Source organism: Carlito syrichta, unplaced genomic scaffold, assembly GCF_000164805.1.
Source record: "Carlito syrichta isolate Samal-C Ts95f unplaced genomic scaffold, Tarsius_syrichta-2.0.1 Scaffold308136, whole genome shotgun sequence".
NCBI lineage: Eukaryota > Metazoa > Chordata > Mammalia > Primates > Tarsiidae > Carlito > Carlito syrichta.
In genome coordinates, this window is record NW_007252232.1 from 655393 (window position 1) to 675283 (window position 19891).

Genomic DNA, 19891 nt, shown 5'->3' on the forward strand with positions numbered 1-19891 from the left:
CGGAGGGCGTCCCGGGAGGCGGCTGGGGTCGCGAACTCGAGCGCGACACCTGAGCTGCCGCAGGGCGCCCGCCGCTGACCCGGCGCCCTGTGCCGGGACTGACACGGTTCAGCCACAGCCGGGGACCGGGACCTCCACTTCGGCGTCTCGGGCATTCAAGCCCTGCCCGAGCCTTGCCTTGTCCCCACCGCGAGGCTTGAGGGCCCCCGCGGGAGGTTTAGGAGTCGTTTCGAGGCTCAGATGTCTTGAACTTGTCATTTGTCCACTGCCTGCAAACTTTTCCAAGCGCCCTCGTAGAGCATCGCCCCATCTCGCCCACGGTGTCCTTGTCAACCCCAGGTTTCACCTCTCCTCGTCTTTCTGATTTTTCCCTTTTCAGACCTGTGGAAATCTGACCGAGGGATACAGGAGTGGAGTGAGTCCAGCTGCCCTGTGCTGAAGGAAAAAGTCGCCTGGCCACGAAACCATCCGGGTGCTGGAGACGTGCACCCACCCATCCTGGCGGGCCTTGCGGGAGGACCAACAGCAGGAGGGCTTTCCGCCAGGCCCTGGGGTTGTACTTTCATGCACCAGCAGCCACCCCCATCCGCCTTATGCAAGTCGGTACCCGCCCTTGGCAGAAGCCGGCTTTCTCATCAGCGTCTTTAGATTTTCCCACACTCAGCCTAAGCGTTGCTTCTCCACGGATCGGTGAGTTTCGTTATGGCCAGAGCTCAGGTGAGGTTAATGGACTTGGATGACCAAAGGTCAGGACTTGGTCATAACAATGACTTTATTACCAGAAGGACAAGTCAAAGGATAGGACGGCCTGCCTGTGAACCTTAAGGCTGGCCGCTCTAGCTTGGGTAACCCTGTCATCCAGCAAGCATAACTGCACTGGGAAAATTGCGCCTAGGAATGTTTGTTCTGCTGAGTATCCTGTTGTCCTGCACCAGTGGATGCCTGTACTCCCTGCTCGTCTTTACGATGTGGTCAGTTAAGTTACTGTGTTGAGGGTCCTGCCTGTAACTTTGCCTTTAGCGGTGATATTCATTAAGGAAAAGAAAAAGCACCCTGAACCAGGCCTTTTTATTGGGGATTAACTCACTAAATTATTTTCTCTTAATACTTGCTTTAATTTAAAATGTCACCTGACTGATAGTCTACTTGAGCATCCTTTCAAGGTAATATGTTTCATTTCTGACAGGATTTAGAGACCTGAAACATCACAAAAGCTTCTGGGTGGTTCTGAGGATTAAAGAGGTAAATACTTTAAATAGAGTCATTGCTGCTATTAGTATGTATTTTAAAATTTTATAGAGTTGCTATCAACTCACTCTTGCAAAAAAGTCCCAACTAAAAATATTGAGATCAGATTTACAGCAGATAGCAGTGCACTCTGAAGAGTTACCTAAATGCAAAACCACTGTAATAGAGGGTAATAGGATTCCTTCTTGGTGTTCAGTGAGGATCCCGTGGCCTTGGAACTTGAGTCTTCATTGAACGTAGCTGTCTGTTTCTGAAGGCTCCATCCCATAGCCCATGGTCAATGAAGGCTGATTTTGAAAGCTGGGTTTTTAAGTATGACCCAGTAAACAACAGATCTTGCTGAGAAACACCAATGTATACTATGGCTCTGTCATCTGGTGAAAAGAGCACTTAAGAAAATAGAGCAAAGATATCACCAAAGTAAACAGAATGGCATGGCTATTGTCTGGAATACACAGGAAAAGTCTAGTCCAAGAGATTTGACCCTTATGAATTAGTTAGGAATGCAATAAAGTGACCATTGTCACTTTTCACAATGTTATGGCAGGACAGGGGAGAATTTAAGGGTACAATATTTGAGGCAAACTGCTTGACTTCACTCTTGGAGTTTCTAAGTCTTGGTTATTATCATAGGTGATTATTTTGCCTACTAGAATGTGTACTTCATGAGGGCAGTGAGTTTAGTTCATGACTGTACCTTCATGACTGCGTCCTTAGTACTTGGAAGAGCACCTGGAACTTAGTATGTGCTCACATTGTGATTATTATTTTTTATTCAGCAGATACATACTTGCTCAGAGCCATGCCACTTCCTTTTCTCTCTCTCATACATCCTCCCTTCAGCTCCAGTGTTATTTAGGTCCCCCTCTCTGTCCACATGACTTTACACATTTATTTAATAAATACTTACATAGCACTTAGTGCTTGCCAGGTACATTTCTAGACACTTTACCAACAATTAACTCATTTAACTTACAATAGCCCTATGAGGAAGATTTATTATTATTTCCATTTTACAGAGATGGGAACACTTAGGTGCCGAAAGGTTAAGTAACTTGTTCAAGGTCATTCAGCTAGGAAGCTACAGACAGGGACTCAAACTCAGGTGATTGAGCTTTAAAGTCCATGTTCTCAACCACCATGTCATGTCGTCTAGCATATTACCTTGCTTTATTTCAGGTCTCAGTAGACTGAATCTATCTGCCCCTCCCCAATTTTATAAATAAAGTTTTATTAGAATACAGTCTTATCCATTTATTTACAATTGACTGTGGCTGCTTTCTGGACTAAGGCATTGTTGAATAGTTGCCACAGAGATCTTATGGTCTGTAAAGTAAAAGATATTTACTCTCTTTTTAACAAAAAAAGTTTGCCGGCCCCTGATTTATTTGATTCTCAGCCCTTGTCCTCATCTGAAGTTTTTTTTTTTTTTTTTTTGGTTGTTTATTTATGACTCTCGTACTAGGTTGTAGGCTCCATGTAAGCTAGGATCTTGTTTTGTTCACCTCTGTGTACTTAGCTCCTAATACAGTGCCTGGCACAAAGCAAGTGCAGATTTGTTTGATAAAGGAACATTACTTTGAACATTACTCAGTGGTGAACCATTGCAAAGTGCTTTGCAATTATGGTCCGCCTTGCCCTTTGACTTTTAAAGGAATTTTCTTAATGAAGATGCTTTCAATGTAATCTCCAGGTTTGGAGGTTGCTATGTTAATACTGCTCATCTTTGGAGTATTGCTTCATGAAGTCCCACTGAGTGGCCAAGATGCACCTCCTCCAGAGACTCCCAGCATTCCTGGCAAACCTCTATATGACTATGCCAGCATCCACTTGCCAGAGGAGCACATTCCCTTCTTTTTGCACAGCAATAGGCATATTGCCACTGTCTGTAAGAAAGACTCCCTTTGTCCATATAAGGTAGGTATCATTTCTTCTCTTACTTATTTTTAAAAGGATGCAATTTAGGCTGGCTTACTGGTTCTGCTTTATAACCTGAACACTGATGGTCGAATTCTAATTTTTGGTTGTCACTGTGAGTCATTCATTGTTTCAGTGTCATCTGATACTTCTAAGTGACTAAACTTTGCTTAAAATTATGCCCTATTCATAAAAGTGAAATTTGAAAGCTAAATCACTTCTAAAACAAATAGGCAACCAATTCTATTCCTATGTTTTGTAAATGAAGCAAATTCGATTTTATGCAGAAAAAAACAACTTGTTAAAAGTAATCGAAAAGAATTTCACACCTTTCTTAAACTGCACTGAGGGTCATTTAGCACTTCTTTCCAGTAATGACACCTCAGCCTCTGTCTCCACATAATTAAGATGGCTACTGTGGACTTCCTTCTGTTTTGAAAGAGTTGGAAAGGTCTCAAATAGGAGGCCATTAAGACGTCTTACACAGACTTACAGATCAAAGCTGGGCATTGTGAGACACTTCCTTTCCCATGCTGCTGGCACAGGAAGGATATGGAAAAGCAAACCTGGGAATCAGACCAGAATTGCTCCTGGGACCTTGCAGACCAGTGTCAGCTCCCTGGCCAGCAACAACTGCTGTGTCCCCCAAGGGCTGCAGGGCTGTCATGTCTTGCAAGGTCTCTGCTGATTTTTTTTTTTTTTTTTTTTTTTTGTCAAGGTCTTGCTCTGTCACTCAGGCTGGAGTGAAGTGGCAGGATTATGGCTCACCACAGTCTCGACCTTCTGGGCTCAGACAGTTCTCCTGCCTAAGCCTCCCAAGTACTAGCTGGGACTGTAGGCTTCCGCCACCACATTTGGCCAACTTTTTGAATTTTTTGAAGAGACAAAGTCTTTCTGTGATGCCCAGGCTGGTCTTGAACTCCTGGGATCAAGTGATCCTCCTACCTTGGCCTCACAAAGTGCTGGGATTGCAGGCTTGAGCCACCACACACAGCCACTCAGCTGATCTTGAATGAGTAAAGCTGCTGATCCATTCAATTTAGCTGACATTCTCTTGGCAACACAATTTGTGTGTGTGTGTGTGTGTGTGTGTGTGTGTGTGTGTGTGTGTGTTTAGAAACTAATTTTAGAATCAATTTACTCACTGAGAAAGGCATTTTCTTAAGCTATTTCAAGAAATTCTCAGTCTATTTAAAATAGAAGAAAAAAGAAATTCTAATTTGAATGGTCTTTAATAGTAAAGCCTAGACCTTTGAAAAATCTTAGAATTCTCTCTGAATATCAGAAGAAGAGACCTGTCTAAATGTACATGTTTTATGTTCTAGAAACACTTAGAAAATCTAAAGTACTGCTGGGGTTATGAGAAATCCTGCAAGCCAGAGTTCAGGTTTGGTTACCCTGTTTGCAACTATGTTGACATGGGATGGTAAGTTTCCATGTGGAATAACCTTTCTCTTTAAGTCTCCTTATTTCTATGCGCTGTTGATGCCTTGATTCCCAACTAGAGTCTTTGGTTTTAGATAGTAATTACTTTAGATACTAATTTGCTTATACAGTCAGGAATTCAACTTGATTCTCACATACTGAGTTAGAATATTTGTCATTTCCTCTGCCAGAGGAAGAAAACAGTCAGGACCATAGAAAATATTTTTCTGGTAGTATATGCTAAGAAGATATATGGATGGTTTTCTCTTGATTCTGCTAGGGAGAGCTAAGAATAATCAGTGCTTCCAATACATGTAAGTTTAACGTGGTAAAGAAAATACAGTAATTAAGAATGCATTATTGTCTTCAGTTCCAGATGATCCTAACTTCATACTTTTATAAATTTCATATTTTTATGATAAGGGAATAAGTCTGTGAATAATTTATTTTGATAACTTTATGTTGTAACTTTATGGTTTTGGGAAAATTATATTAAAGTAATAACAGACTTCTAGCAATTTAACCTTTAGGAAGAAAATTCACAGTCCAGAAAAAGTAAAAAGAATAAAATCATGGAATCTTTTTCTTTGCAAATAGGACGGACACTCTTGAGTCTGCTGAGGACATATTCTGGAGACAAGCTGACTTTGGATTTGCCCAAGAACGGCTGGAGGAGATACATGTGCTCTGTCAGCCTAAGAACACAGTAGGTGTTTAACTCCTTCATCAATGAGCTTGGTTAGTTTTATTGCTTATTACGATTATTTATTTATTTATTTTTTGAATTGGAGGCTCACTCTGTTGCCCACGCTGGAGTGCAGCGGCACACTCACAGCCACCACAGCCTTGACCTGCAGGGCTCAGGCGATCCTTCCTCTTCATCCTTCCAAGTAGCTGAAACTATAGGCATGTGCCACCATGCCAGGCTAATTTTTTGATTTATTGTAGAGACAAGGTCTCGCCAAGTTTCCCAGGCTGGTCTCGATCGCCTGGTCTCAGGCTATCCTCTCACCTCGGCCTCCCAAAGTGCTGGGATTATAGGTTTGAGCCATCACACCCAGCCTTGATTTATTTATTTTTATTTGTTGTTGTTTAGATTGTAACAGAGAACGAGATGGATAGTACTATGAAAGGCATCCCTAATTCTCAGTTATGTAGTTAGCATTTATTTAACTTCCTCAGATAGGTTGTTCTGTTTCCTTTGGAACCCTGTCCTCCTTATCACACATATATCACGTAGTTATATTTGAGACAGTTAAAATATTTTTAGGTATAGAATTCCCTCCCAACATGTGCTAAAGTAGAGAAACTGATAAATTTCATCTTTGCGAATTTATTCTCAGGTAGTTTGAAAGAGATGATATACTCCCACCTGATGTTCTATAATTTGCTTAGCACTTTATAGTTTGCAGAAAGCTTTTCTACATGTTATCTAGTTTGTTACTCATAAGCATTATAGCAGATAGACAGAAGCCACTTTATCAGCATGGGAAACAGTCATCAGAGAAGTTCAGCAACTTCCCCAAGACTATGCAGCTACTCTGTAGAATTATACATATTTGCTAGATGTGGTGGCTTACACCTGTAATCCCAGCACTTTGGGAAACCAAGGTGGGAGGATTGCTTGAGGCCAAGAGCTCAAGACCAGACTGGGACACATAGCAAAACTCCATCTCTATTTTTTTTTTTTGAGTCGTAGTCGCACTCTATTGCCCAGGCTGGAGTGCAACAGTTATACCTTTCACATCCTCAACCTGCTGTACTCAGGCGATCCTTCTATTTCAGTCTTCCAAGTAGCTGAAACTACAGATGTGCACCACCATGCCTGGCTAATTTTTTTTTTTATTTATTGTAGAGGTGAGGTCTCACCAAGTTGCCCAGGCTGGTCTGAAACCTCTGAACTCAGCAGTCCTCTTGCCTCTGCCTCCCAAAGTGGTGGGATCACATAGATAAGCTTCCATGCCCAGCCTCCTATCTCTACAGAAAAAAAAAAGTGTATACATCTAGAATTAAAATGCAGATCTTTTTTCAGTGTACTTTCAACCATACCACATTATACCTCAGTGGGTCAGACAAACATGGTGCCAAAAGGTGGTTTGGGGCAGTAAATACAGGCTCTCAACTATAGGGCTCAAATTCTGACTCTTGGACAGGTACTTAGTCTTTCCATAACTCCAGTTCCTCTGTCATAAAACCATGTGTATTTTATAGCATACGGTAAGGATGAAATGAGGTTCTGCATATAAAAATACTTAGTGCAGGGCCTGGCTCCCAGCAAAGGGCTGTGTTATTTTTCAAAGGTTGATGGAGTTGCAAGCACTTCAGATTAAGGTGCACTATTCTTTAACTCATTGATCCTGAACGCTAAGTCTCTGATATCTCAGAAGTCTTCATTATCTCCAGCTAACCTGGGAAACTGGAAAAAAAAGTTAAATTTACTTGCATTAAAAAACTGAATATATGCTTTATATTGCTATTGGAAGTTGTCACATAAGAGAGCTTGGAGCATTCTAGTGAAGTGAATGAAGCCCCAGGTTGCTTGCAGGGTGCCTTTAACAATGTTGTGTCTTACTTTGCACGCTTGGCTGGAGTCTTTGTGAAAAGGGCTAGAGAAGAGCCATAGCCCCATCTTGCACACCTCTTTCAAGGTGGCCTGTAGAATACTTTTTTGGCTAAGATTTACCTCGATATGTTTTGTGCTTTCAAAGTGTGATCCCTGTCTTAGCTAGTTTGGGCTGCCATAACAAAGTACTATAGACTGGGTGACTTTTAAACTACAGAAATTTATTTCACAAAGTTCTGGAGTCTGGAAGTCCAAAGTCAGGGTGCCAGTGTGGTTGGTTTCTGATAAGGGCTTTTTTTAGGTTGCAGACAGCCAACTTCTCCCTGTCTCCTCACATGATGGAAGTAGGGTGCGAGAGCTCTCTGGAGTTTCTTTTATAAGGGCACTAATCTCACTCATGAGAGTTCCACTCTCGTGACCTAATTGCCTCCTCAAAGCCTCACTTCTAATAATATCACATTAAGGGTTAGGAGTCCAACATGTGAGTTTTGCAGAGGAACATACTTTCAGTCCATTGCAATCTTTTTCCAACTACAGACTCAAAGCACCATGCAGGTCAAGTTTAAGACCTCATGTATACTGGAAGTTTTGAGAAAAACAGTTTAAAAATGCTTAACTCCAGGGCAGATAAAAGTTTCTGAGGCTTTTTCTTTTTCAGCAAAACCAAGATTGGTTGAAATAGAAACTGGCTCTGGTAGTTGACTCTTAAACTGCTTTGTTCAATTATTTAGAAAATATTGCCCTCATGTTATTGTTAAAATGGAGGGTCCTTCAAGTTTTATGGTTTGCAGAAAGTATGTCTTATTAAAACTGGCAAAATGCCCTCCTCTACCTTTAATGTCTCTTACGTGTACATTCTTCCTGGTTTCATTTGGCTGCTTTGAAAAATGCTTTTTCACATAGCTGTGGGGGTAGGACCATTGCTGAAGCTTTTTTTTTTTTTTTTTTTTAGTCAGACGCCCACTCTGATGACCAGGCTTGAGGGCAGTGGTATCATGGCTCACGGCAGCCTCCACCTCCTGGGCTCAGGTGGTCCTTCTGCTTCAGTCTTCTCGTAGCTGGGACTATAGGTCCACACCACCATGCCTGGCTAATGTTTAAATTTTTTTTGTAGAGATGAAGTCTCACTATATTGCCCAGGCTAGCCTTGAACTCCTGGGCTCAAGCAGTCCTCTTCCCTCGGCCTTCCTAATTGGTGGGATTACAGGCATGAACCACCGTGCCTGACCTAGGCTTTTTTTTAAGGGACTGAATTGAACCATGAGGACCAGAGCTCTTAGCTTTAAAGTTCAGGCAGTACCGATAAAGCATTTGAGAATTCTTTGTTGTAACCTAAACATGTAGAAACTGGCAAAAGTATGCTTGGCCAAGGTCTGCTGGGAAGGAGAAAACAATTCTTGAGCAGATGCAGTGTTTGGAAAGTTTTCCTCCTCATGTTGTGTGGTTTGAATCTGAGGTATACATGACATCAACATGTCTAGCAAGTCTGGGTGAGTCCTCGCAGTGTTAATACTCAGAATTATTATTTTCTTTTTCTCAATCTTCAGAGTGACTCAAGCCTGATATGTTCCCGTTACCTTCAGTACTGCAGAGCAACCAATCTCTACCTTGATTTACGAAACATCAAGAGAAATCACGACAGGTACTTATATGATGGGTGTTGAAATTGAATAGGAGTTCTGAAATGTTTTTAGGCCCAGAGATAGGTCTTGGATTTGCTCCCTGACAATATGGCAGAGAGGCTGGGGAATGGGTGGGGAGTAGATGACCCAGACTGACCATAAATTTGATCACCTTGCAAAGGTGGATCATAGATTTATCAGGTTCCTTCTGTGATTTTGCTACTTTTGTATACATTAAAATTTTTCTATTATAATTAAATTCTAATAAAAAACTGAGTTTGGAAATTGGTACTCCACTTTAGTTACAACCCATGTACGTAAGTCCTAAAGAAATTTCCTGAGCTCAACTTAATTTTTTTGTTATACACTAGATTTAAGGAAGATTTCTTCCAGAGTGGTGAAATTGGGGGGCACTGTAAACTTGACATTCATACATTGATGTCTGAAGGCCAGCGCAAGAGCCCTCTGCAGTCATGGTGAGATTTTTTTTTTTTAAGCATTTGTTTCTGAAATGTTTACCTTTAGTTTTGACACTTGCAGATTTTTGTGGGGACTCACAAATGGAAAACGTTCCTTCATTTGTAGATAATTTGGCATGACCTTCTGTGGAGTGATGGCAACTGAGTGTATTGGATACCTCCATCGTATCTGAGTTAAATATATGTTTAGAATATGGTAGGAAGTATGATTTAGTACCTACTGTCTGCTAATGAAAGACAAAAAATCAGCACAAAAATACATTTTTATTAACTTATAATTGTTGTATGTGCCTTGGGGAACACATTTGAAAAAAATACACATATGAGATATATATAATGAGCTTACAGAAAAAGGTACAGTTTGAATTATGAAAAAGTGAACCCACCCATGTACTTCTCACCCAGATCAAAAAGTGCTGGGATTATAGGTGTGAATCACCACACCTGGCCTAAAACTTTGTATTTTAAAATAATTTTATATTCATAGAAATTTAAACATAGTACAAGGAGTTCTCATTGTCCCATTACCCCAGCTTCCTCTAATGGTAATATCTCATATAACCATAGCACAATGATCAAAACCAGGAAACTGATATTGATACAGTGGTATTAACTGAACACATGTGAATTTTACCAGTAATTGCATGCACTTATGTAAAATTTTATTGCATGGGTAGGTTCATGTGACCACCACCATGATCAGGGTGCAGAATTGTTCCATCACTCTAAAGAAACTCTCTCATGCTTTTTCTGTATAGTCACATAGGTTGCTCATATAATGTTCATTTTTATGGCCAAACATTTATGCTAAGCAAACCAATCAGAATAATAATCTGAAATGTTTGGCCATACATTTATATGGCATTTTACAGTCTGCAATGTGGTCTATTGCTGTAACAGACCTTGTATAACTACCTACTATAGGTAGTTCCTATATTCTAGTGGACTTTCTGATTCCTAGTACATTTTCATATCTGGTTCCCTGTGATAACTCCCTAGGGTATAATTGTATGAGTTATTTGTAGCAGTGTAGCACATTATTCCAAAGTATAATCTAGGTAAATCTGTGTTCATTATCTTTTTTATTTTTATTTTTTGAGTTGAGGTCTCTGCTGCCCAGACTGGTATTTAGTGACATGATCACAGCTCACCGTAGCCTCTAAGTCCCGGCTCAAGCAATCCTCTCTCCTCAGCCTCTTGAGTAGCTAGGACTATAGGTACCTACCACCACACCTAGCTAATTTTTTGATTTTTGATTTTGTAGAGTCAAGATCTCACTATGTTGCCTAGGTTGGTTTCGAATTCCTGGGCTCAAGCAATCCTCCTGCCTCAGCCTCCCAAAGTGCTGGGATTATAGACATTAGCCACCACACCTGGCTTGTTATCTATTGTTATATAACAAATTACTCTAGAATTGGCTTAAAACGACAAAACTTTATTGTCTCACGTGTTTCTGACGGTCAGGATGTAGGAGCAACCAGGCGGGTCTTATGAGGAGTAGTAAACCTGGTAACCAGCGCTGTAGCCATCTCTAGGCTCATCTGAGCTCTATGCCTGTAGAATCTGCTGCTGAGTTTATTCAGGTTGTTGTAAGCCTCAGTTCTTCTCTGACTGTTGGCCAGAGGCTTCAAATTGTACCACATGGGCCATTCCCTGGTCTACTCATAGCACAGCAGCCGGTTTCCCCAGGAGCACGTGGTCTAAGCTCATGCCCCAAGATGGAAGCTGCAGTATTTGTGTAACCTAATGTTAGAAGTGACATACGTTACTTCTGTATTCTGCTCATTAGAATTAAGTCACTATGTCCAGCCCACCCTCAAGGGAATGGAATTAACTTCCCCCTTTTAAAGGAAGAAGTATTAAAAAGTTTCTAGACATATTTTTGAAACCACCACGATATTTTGGCATTGTGTTTTAAAGGATCTATTTGATATTTGTTTTATATGAGATGTGATCTCAAAGATGAAGAATTAAAGACGATCTTTATGTTGACTCAAAATATCTCACAATTGTCACATGCCTGTGTGATTGTCTTCTTTTGTTTGGAAGAAAATTATGCCATCTGGCTTCTGAGGATGTTTTTGAAGAAATAAATTTCCTTTTTTCTGGGAGGTTAGCTGTCTGCTGTCTTTCAGAGGCACTGGATGGTTCTTAGAACCCCATCTTTCTCAGAATCGAAGAAGTCTACCTTAAGAGTTTCTTTGGCCCATTGTTCCTTTTTATTCTTGTCTGGAAGGTTTTTTAATCTTTCCACTTTACTGGTAGATTATTTGGCCAACCCAGTATATTCTTTGTGTGATAAGTTCCAGATTTAATTATCTTACACTTTAGAATTTTAAAATCATTTTTGTTCCTTGTCTCAGCATTAAAATTGATGTCAAATTAGTTAGGCTGGACGCAGTGGCTCTCACTTGTAATCCCAGCACTTTGGAAGACTGAAGCGAAAGGGTCACTTGAGCCCAGGAGTTTGAGACTAGTCTGGGCAACATAATGAGACCTCATCTCTACAAAAAAATTAACATTAGCTAGGCATGGTGGCATGTGGCTGTAGTCCCAGCTGCTTGGGAGACTGAGGCAGAAGGATCACATGAACCCAGGGGGCTGAGGCTGCGGTGAGCTGTGATTATGCCACTGCCCTACAGCTACAGGTTGAGACTCCAACTCAGAAGAAAAAAATTGATGTCAAATTATATAAATACCAGTAAGTTTTAGAAGTTACAGGTCTCCATAGAAGTTTCTTCACAAACTAGAAATAAAATTTGCCTAATGAAATGATCCTAAGTTGCAACATTGCAGTAGGAAGTTTGGGAGAATCACTTTGAAATCATATCCCAATTCATGATTCCAGGTTTGCTGAGTTACAAAGCTATACTGAGCTCAACTTCAGACCTATAGAAGGTGCTGAATGTGACATTGTTATTGAAAAACCAACGTATTTCATGAAACTAGATGCAGGTGAGAAGTTGATTTGTTATTTATGTATTTGTTAATGAGGTTTTACTCCTTTTTTCTGGATATATGTATATAGTAATTCTCTATGGTTTTTCTTGGAAGCAGTATGACAAACAGTAAATTTTCTTTTTGCTTTCTTCTCTAAAGAAGTCAATGAACTAGTTTGAACTTCTCATTATTTTATACTTTTGGTATTTTAGATGAAACCCCTTCACTTTTATGTCAAAGGACTTAATCAAAATCAAAAGATGACAGAAGAAAGCATATATACACCTTTTATAACTAAATTTACCCCATCTAGTTTTTCTAATCATTTAATTTATATTGTGCTTCATTAAAATTTTTTTAAAATTAAAAGCCATGTGGACAGCATGGGTGGGAAAGAAATGTCCATGACCTCCTCTGGCAAAATTTCTAATACCACTTCTGTGACTAAAGTGAATTTAAAATTCTTCTGGAAATTACCACTGCATATATTTTTGAAAAAAATTAAAATCATTTTTCCATTTACATCTATGGTGTCTCTGAACTTGTAAGCATAGCCCTAACTTTGTGAACTAGTTGCCTTGGAGAGGAGAAACACAGACTGTACTATATTTTCTCTCTCATTACAAGAGACAGAGATTACTATGCTATACCGTATCAAAATTCATGAGAGGTTGGGCTTATAGTGAAATATAGAGAGCCCTCTGTCACAAATATTTCAAAATTACTATAATTTATTGATCACAGTTTTAATGTGCTCTGCCTTCTGAAGTCATAATTCTTATATTGCAAAGCATTAAGTTCAGAAATCAGACAAGTTTAAGTTTCTGAAATAAGAGCGAGTAAAAATGCTATGTTTGAGGCTCTGACTCATTTTTTAAAAATATGCACATTAAAAAGGGGCAAAGAAAACACTGTGATCTGCCTGTAAAAGAGGTGAAAATGTGTGAGCTATGAAATGTATGCAGGTACTTATGCAATAAAGTATGCAAAGTGGGAATAACAGGTCAGGGTACACAGTGCCATTTATTTCCTATATTCATAACTCGACTGACTTTACTTCTCACTTATGCTGTCATCTAGTTTTCCCTTTTGTATTAACTCTTACCTTGGGAGAATGAGCAATCTACAGAACAAGGCTCATTAGAGGCACATTCTTGGGGACAGAGACTGTTTTCTCGCTTGTTTATTAATCTTTGTGGCACCAAGCACTAATTTGTGCCTGTGGCATTTCCTCATAGCTGTTAGGAACTAACTGAGTGTTTCATGAGAGAGCTCATGTGTGCTGTGTGGCTAACTTGGGAGAAGGGAATGGATCCTGGTAGAACTTTACCTTTCTTGTTTATTTGAAAATATACTTTTTTGTGGGTAAAATAATTAGCCCTTCTAAATGATTATCTAAGATAACAGGCTGAAAAGAACTGAATATTTTTTACTCTTATTTTCTGGTACATAATGTTGTTATTCACTGTGGTAATGAAGACAAAATATTTTGTGATTTCTGCTTTTGAGTCATTGCTTTTCTTTTCTTGAGTCAGGATCTCACTCTGTCACTCAGGCTGGAGTACAGTGGCACAGTCACAGCTCACCACAGCCTCAACCTCCTGGGTTCAGGCAATCTTTCTTTCTCAGCCTCCCGAGTAACTGGCACTATAGGCGTGTGCCACCACGCCTGGCTAGTTTTTTTTAATTTTTATTTTTTGTAGAGATGAGGTCTCACTGTGTTACCCAGGCTGTTCTTGAACTCCTGGGCTCAAGCAACCCTCCTGCCTAGGCTTCCCAAAGTGCTGGGATTGCAGGTATGAGTCACCACACCAAACCTGTATTTTTTTTTTTTTTAATTTTTCTAACTCAACATTTTCCCTCCTTTAAAATGTATGTTTGAATTGTTAGTTCTTGGAATTTTATCCTATTTAGACTTGTATATTTCCAGACTGAATACTGGGCCTGTATACCTAAGTGGAGAGGAGGGTGCACGTTCTGTTCCTTTTTAATGACCTAAATGTGAATTTACAAATAGTGGCATCCACAGCCCTTTCCATTCTATCTGACCTAGTGGGATCCAGCTAGTCTTCATTAAGGTCTCCCTGTGTGCCAGGCACTGGAATGGGTGCTTTAAGATATATTATCTTTGAATTTGCCATGACAAGGCTGGCAGTATATGTAACTATTTCCCATTTCTAGTGGAAAAGCTCAAGCTTAGGGGCTTTACGAACTCATCTAATAATGTTGCACATGAGTGACTGCACTGGCATTCAACCCAGTTCTTCTGTCTCCAGAGTTCCTATTGTTTCAATTAGAACACGAGACATTCACCTCTTTTGAACCATAGTTAATTAATATTTTCCCAGTAAGACTATTATAAGTAATGATTAAACAAGAAAAAAAGAGGCAAGAATGCAAATATCCAAAATGTTAGTTACCATCATTGACAGTACTTTTGTGATGAGCAGATGTTGCCTAAACATTATGCATTTAAAAATTAATGATCAAAAGAAATAATGATTAGTCTTCATGGCCCTATAATTCTACCTAGTTTTGCGTTAAGCAGACCTGCATTGTTTTTTTCTGGAAACTTAATAATTAATTGTTACTTGGCATATATGGGAAAATGCATTCCTGCGTTCTAAACAACCATTTTTTTTTTTTGAGTCAGGGTCTCACTCTGTTGCCTAGGCTGGAGTGGCACCATCACAGTTTATCACAGCCTTGACCTCTTGGGCTCAGGCAATCCTCCTGCCTCAGCCTCCCGAGTAGCTGGGACCTCAAGCATGTACCACCACCTGACTAATTTTTATAAATTTTTTTGGTAGAGATGGGATATCGCTATGTTGCCTAGGCTGGTCTTGAACTCCTAGGCTCAAGCAGTCTTCCTGCCTCAGCCTCCCAAAGTGCTGGGATTACAGGTATGAGCCACTGCACCTCACCTCTGAACAACCAACTTTGAAGTGAATTTTTGAACCCAATCAGTCTGTAAATCGAGGACTATCTGGTTTTAGATCATTTCATGTTTGGAAACAAACTCTTTTTCTTCTCCATTTATTTAAACTAAAAGTCCATTAAACTATAAATAGGTGGGGTAGAATAAAAATTGTTTCTTGTGTTCTTTGGGATTAATTAACATAGATTTTTTTTTCCTACCCTAGGTGTTAACATGTATCACCACTTCTGTGACTTTGTCAATCTTTATATCACTCAACATGTTAATAATTCCTTCAGTACAGATGTGTATGTCGTGATGTGGGACACTGTAAGTAAGAAGGCGCTCTCGCTTCAACACTGTCTTTATCTTGCTCTGTCAGTGTGTGACTCTGATCTTTGTGAAGGGATTTGCTGAGACACATGTAAACATACACACCCATACACACATCCATATGCAGACAGATGGGTGTGAATGTGTCTGCATATATGCATTGACGTGTAGATGTACTTACAGGCAGAGATACAAGTATGTGTGTACCTTTGTTCTTTGAATTTTAGAATAAGACGATGGAATAATCTTTTCCCCTTTTGGGTGGGTGCGGCCCCAGAGACCAAAAATTCAGGGATATGATTTGGTGTTCCTCTGAGACAGACATTTGAAGGCTTTCATTCATTGTACCTGGGGATCCCACATTGGAAGAACTTGCCTCTATTTACTGTTTGGCTTCTTGCATTTCCTGTCGCCCTTTGCTTAATAGCAACTTCTTTGTTACTACTTCCTTTGTGCCAAATTGTGCTGTGTTTCAGCTCACTATATAGGGCGAGTTGTAGGCATATACATAAATGTATGTGTTGAATTATACTTGCTGTTTGTTTGTTCTTAGTGTAGTCTTTTTTCCCCCCCTTCTCTTTCTTTGGCTGCCTTTTTCCTCCTGTTTTGGCTCTTCTACCTGCCAAGGAAACACCAGAATGTGTCCCAGTATCCTCAGCTGTGAAATGGGATAATCAGAGTACCTACCACAGGTCGTTTGGAGGATAAACCATATAGTGTGTGAAGGGTCACAATGCCTGGTGCACAGTACATGTACTCTGAGTGTTAACTGTGACAGCAACAAGGAGAACACATGGTTTGTAGTACACACAAGAGAGGTTGCCTAACCTAGGAAGCTGGAACAACCCCCAAGGGGTCATCTAAGATTCCACTAAACATTTTGACACACAAGACACTCACACATCCCACTCTTGGCATGAGTTTACTCAGACCATAATGCAGGGGAACTACAGCTGATGGGCAGAACAGCCTCAAGCATTTTTTTCCAGGGGAATGTTAGCAGTCCACACGGCACAGCTCTGGTACAAGGAGAGGTGATCGCCTGGGGCAGGCACAGATCACCCACAGGGGCCAACATTTCCTGGCATAACTGCATTGGCAAAGCCTCCAGCATCTTTGAAAGAGGTATGCCCAGTTCCAAAAATCATTGTACTCAGTGAAGCCTAAACGTGGCTTTCCCAGTCTCGATTCCATTTACCCATCCAATGTCTTTTTTTCTTAGAAACAAGGTCTGGATCTGTTGCCCAGACTGGAATACAGTGGATCATTCATAGCCTTGTTGCAACCTCAAACCCCTGGGCTCAAGTGATTCTTTGCCTCAGCCTCTCGAGTAGCTAGGACTACAGGCACACACCACCACACCCAGCTAATTTTTGTATTTCTTGTATGGGGTCTCATATGTTGCCTAGATTGGTTTCAAACTCCTGGGCTCAAGAGATCCTCTTGCCTTCGCCTCCCAAAACACTGGGATTACAGCCACCATGCCTGGCCTCTTCAAGCTTGTTTTTAGTCAGAAGCAATTTTGCTAGAAACATAGTTGACAGACACCAACTTCGTTTCCAGAGAACAAAGCTAACCAGTTAATGGAAGGTCAAATTCTCATGCTGAAGGGAACAGAGTTTGATGACCCTTTTTTTCCATAGGTACAAGGCTTATAATAGAGCTGCATAGAAAGGTTTTCATGATCACTGCTCCTTAGACTTTTAGTTTGACTTGAAGTCTGATGAGAATTGATTCTATGATTCTTAGCATGTTTTTTTTTTTTTTTTTTGAGTTGGAGTCTCACTCTACTACCCAGGCTGGAGGGCGGTGGCACGCTCATGGCCACCGCAGCCTTGACCTGCTGGGCTCCTGCGATCCTTCCACCTTGGCCTTCCAAGTAGCTGAAACTACAGGTGCACGCTACCACGCCTGGCTAACTTTTTATTTATTTTAGAGATGAGGCCTTACCAAGTTGCCCAGGCTGATCTTAAACCCACGGGCTCAGGCAATCCACTCACCTTGGCCTCCCAAAGTGCTGGGATTACAGGCTGAGCCATGGAGCCCAGCCCTTAATGCTTTCTTTTGGTTTCTCTCTCTACATACATTTACATTTCCTCTTGTGTTTTTGTTTTGCTGCCACCACGGTTTCATTTCTTGGAAATGTTTCTGTGAGCAAAGAGAACACCAGTGTCTTTCTTTTCTATTTTTGGTATAAGTGCTTTTAAGCCACAATCACCAGCTTTCACAAGTCCTGAATGATTAACTCAGGGTTGTTTTGCCTTTTTTTTTACAGGGTAGGATACAAGGTTGCATTTTTTTTTTTTAATTACACTTGATGTTATCTCATGTAATGCTCACAACCTCTTGTGGACTTGAGTTTTTATTAGCTTATTTGACAAACAGGAAACTGAGGCCTGAATGTGAGTGTTCTAAGATAACTAGTCAGTGAGGGGTGGAACCAAGGATTCCTATCCAGGTAGCCTGACCCCGGGGTCTGTGCTGGGAAATCACAGTGCTCTATCATTTTTCTAAAGTTCTCTAAAGAACTTGGTGAGAACGTTTCTTAAACACTTTCCAGAAGCTTCTTTGTTCCTTGTTATGTGCTTTTCCACATCTTCCTCACCTAGTCTAAGTTAAACTGAGCCAGCTTTTCCAACCTTCCCCTTCTCTGTACCTGCTGGGTGGGAATAGGATGCATCGCCATCATAAAGATCCCAGGTTACTCAGTTAACTGACCCTATGATGTTAGAGCTGTCTGACCTCGACTCTGGCATGGAAAAGCAGGGTGGATGCAGCTGAACCTCCTTCCTTTGCGTCTATTTTAAATGCACATTCTTGGTCAGAGAGGCCTTTGCTAGCTACTCAATCAAGTTTTCTAGACAGGCAACTCTGCTAGATGGCTCCAGAATTCAGGCCCACAGAAGACTGCAGGTTGGATGAGAACAGTGCTAAGTAAGGGATGGTATGGCTGCTGTTTCTCTTTGGTTGGTAAGCCTTTAAATTAAGCAATATCGTGATCTGCAGGCTGACTGTGACATGAATCTCCCACAGTAAACAATATTGCCAGAGTCAGTCCTGAAGGCCTCTGATTTGCAGTTCACCCAGGGGAAGAAGAGGGAGAAAACTGTGACTGCAGTTCAGATTTTGGTGAAAACTGTCCCCACAAGGAAGCCTATGGGGCCTACCCTGTCTTCCTCCCAAAGCTCAGCGATTTGGTCACTCCCTTCAGCATGTGGTTTCCTCAGTGGGATGGGCAAGGCCACCAACCTCCAAAGATATATAGAAGAGTACTTCTTGAGGTGATTTTCTGGGCACAGTGGGTCTGCTCTTCTTAAATGAAATTAATAAAAGGGGAGATTACTGCAGACTTTCCACATTTTCTTGTGCTAAGAGGTAGTATAGCTTTCTTATTATCTTTTTAATTATGAAAGTAATACCTGATTATCCTGATTATAATGAGTTGAGACAACACAGAAGTATGTGAACTTTAAAAAAAGTCTCCCTCCTCTCTGATTCTATTTTCCCCCAAGGGTGGCTGCAGTTAATGTGTATGAGTCCCTTGCAAGAATCTTTTTAGTTTAATACATGTAAATATATCCTTATACAAAATTAACATAAGAATTTGTATAGGGATATGCGTGTGTATACATATGAAATTTGTATAAGAATATGCTTGTGTCCTTATAGAAAATGCCTGAGCACAGTGGTGCATGCCTGTAATTCTAGCACTTTGGGAGGCCAAGGCAGGGGGATTGCTGAGCCTCGGAGTTTGAGACCAGCCTGGGTAGCATAACAAGACCTCATCTCTACAAAAAACATTAAAAAATTAGCCGGGTATGGTAGTATGTGGCTATAGTCCCAGCTACTTGGGAGGCTGAGGCAGAAGGATCACATGAACCCAGGAGGTCAAGGCTGTGGTGAGCCATGAGAATGCCACTGCACTCTAGCCTAGGAGATAGAGTGAGACCCTGACTCAAAAAATAAGTAGATAAGTAGACAATTACAAAAAAAAAGATATAGAGAAAACATGCTTTCTTTCTCCTACTGCTACCCTAATATTACCTCATAAATATCTTTCCAAGTTAGTACATTTAGGATTACCTTTTTTTAAGTGGGTACATGGTATCCCATTTGATGGATATTTTGGAAGTTCGATGTATGCATTAGTGCACATGTTTATCACCCCTGGCCCAGTCACATCCAGTTTGTTTCCAGTTCTTTGCTATTTGCTGAAATGCTTCAGGAAACATTCTTTTTAGATATCTCTATGTTTATAAATGCATCCTAGCATTTCTGCAGGACAGGTTTCTATAAGTGGAATTTCTAAGTCATAGGTAATGTGCGTGTTTAAATTTGAGAATTACATAGAAGGAACTTTTATGTCATCTTGAAGAATATTAAGATATTCTTCAAAATGCGTGTAGGAAGAAGTCCCCTTTCACCCCATGGTAGATAATTTGAATTT

The 19891-nt window shown here is 40.5% G+C and overlaps 1 protein-coding gene across 5 annotated transcripts in view; it reads left to right on the forward strand.

Annotated features, from left to right (window-relative positions):
- Positions 1–418: 418 nt before the first annotated feature.
- EOGT (EGF domain specific O-linked N-acetylglucosamine transferase) overlaps positions 419–19891 on the forward strand; it is a 34794-nt gene continuing 15321 nt past the window's right edge. For 4 of the 5 annotated variants that reach the window (XR_504751.2, XM_008065034.2, XM_008065035.2 and 1 more), the window contains exons 1-8: positions 419–690; positions 2942–3165; positions 4491–4591; positions 5188–5296; positions 8701–8795; positions 9147–9251; positions 12103–12209; positions 15338–15441. Coding sequence is in view for 4 of the 5 variants with exons in the window: in XM_008065034.2 (XP_008063225.1) it covers positions 594–690; positions 2942–3165; positions 4491–4591; positions 5188–5296; positions 8701–8795; positions 9147–9251; positions 12103–12209; positions 15338–15441 (942 nt within the window). In the remaining variant the exon portion in view is untranslated. Of the gene's footprint in view, positions 691–1186; positions 1243–2941; positions 3166–4490; positions 4592–5187; positions 5297–8700; positions 8796–9146; positions 9252–12102; positions 12210–15337; positions 15442–19891 lie in introns of all 5 variants that reach the window. The other variant, XM_008065037.1, reaches the window with a different exon arrangement.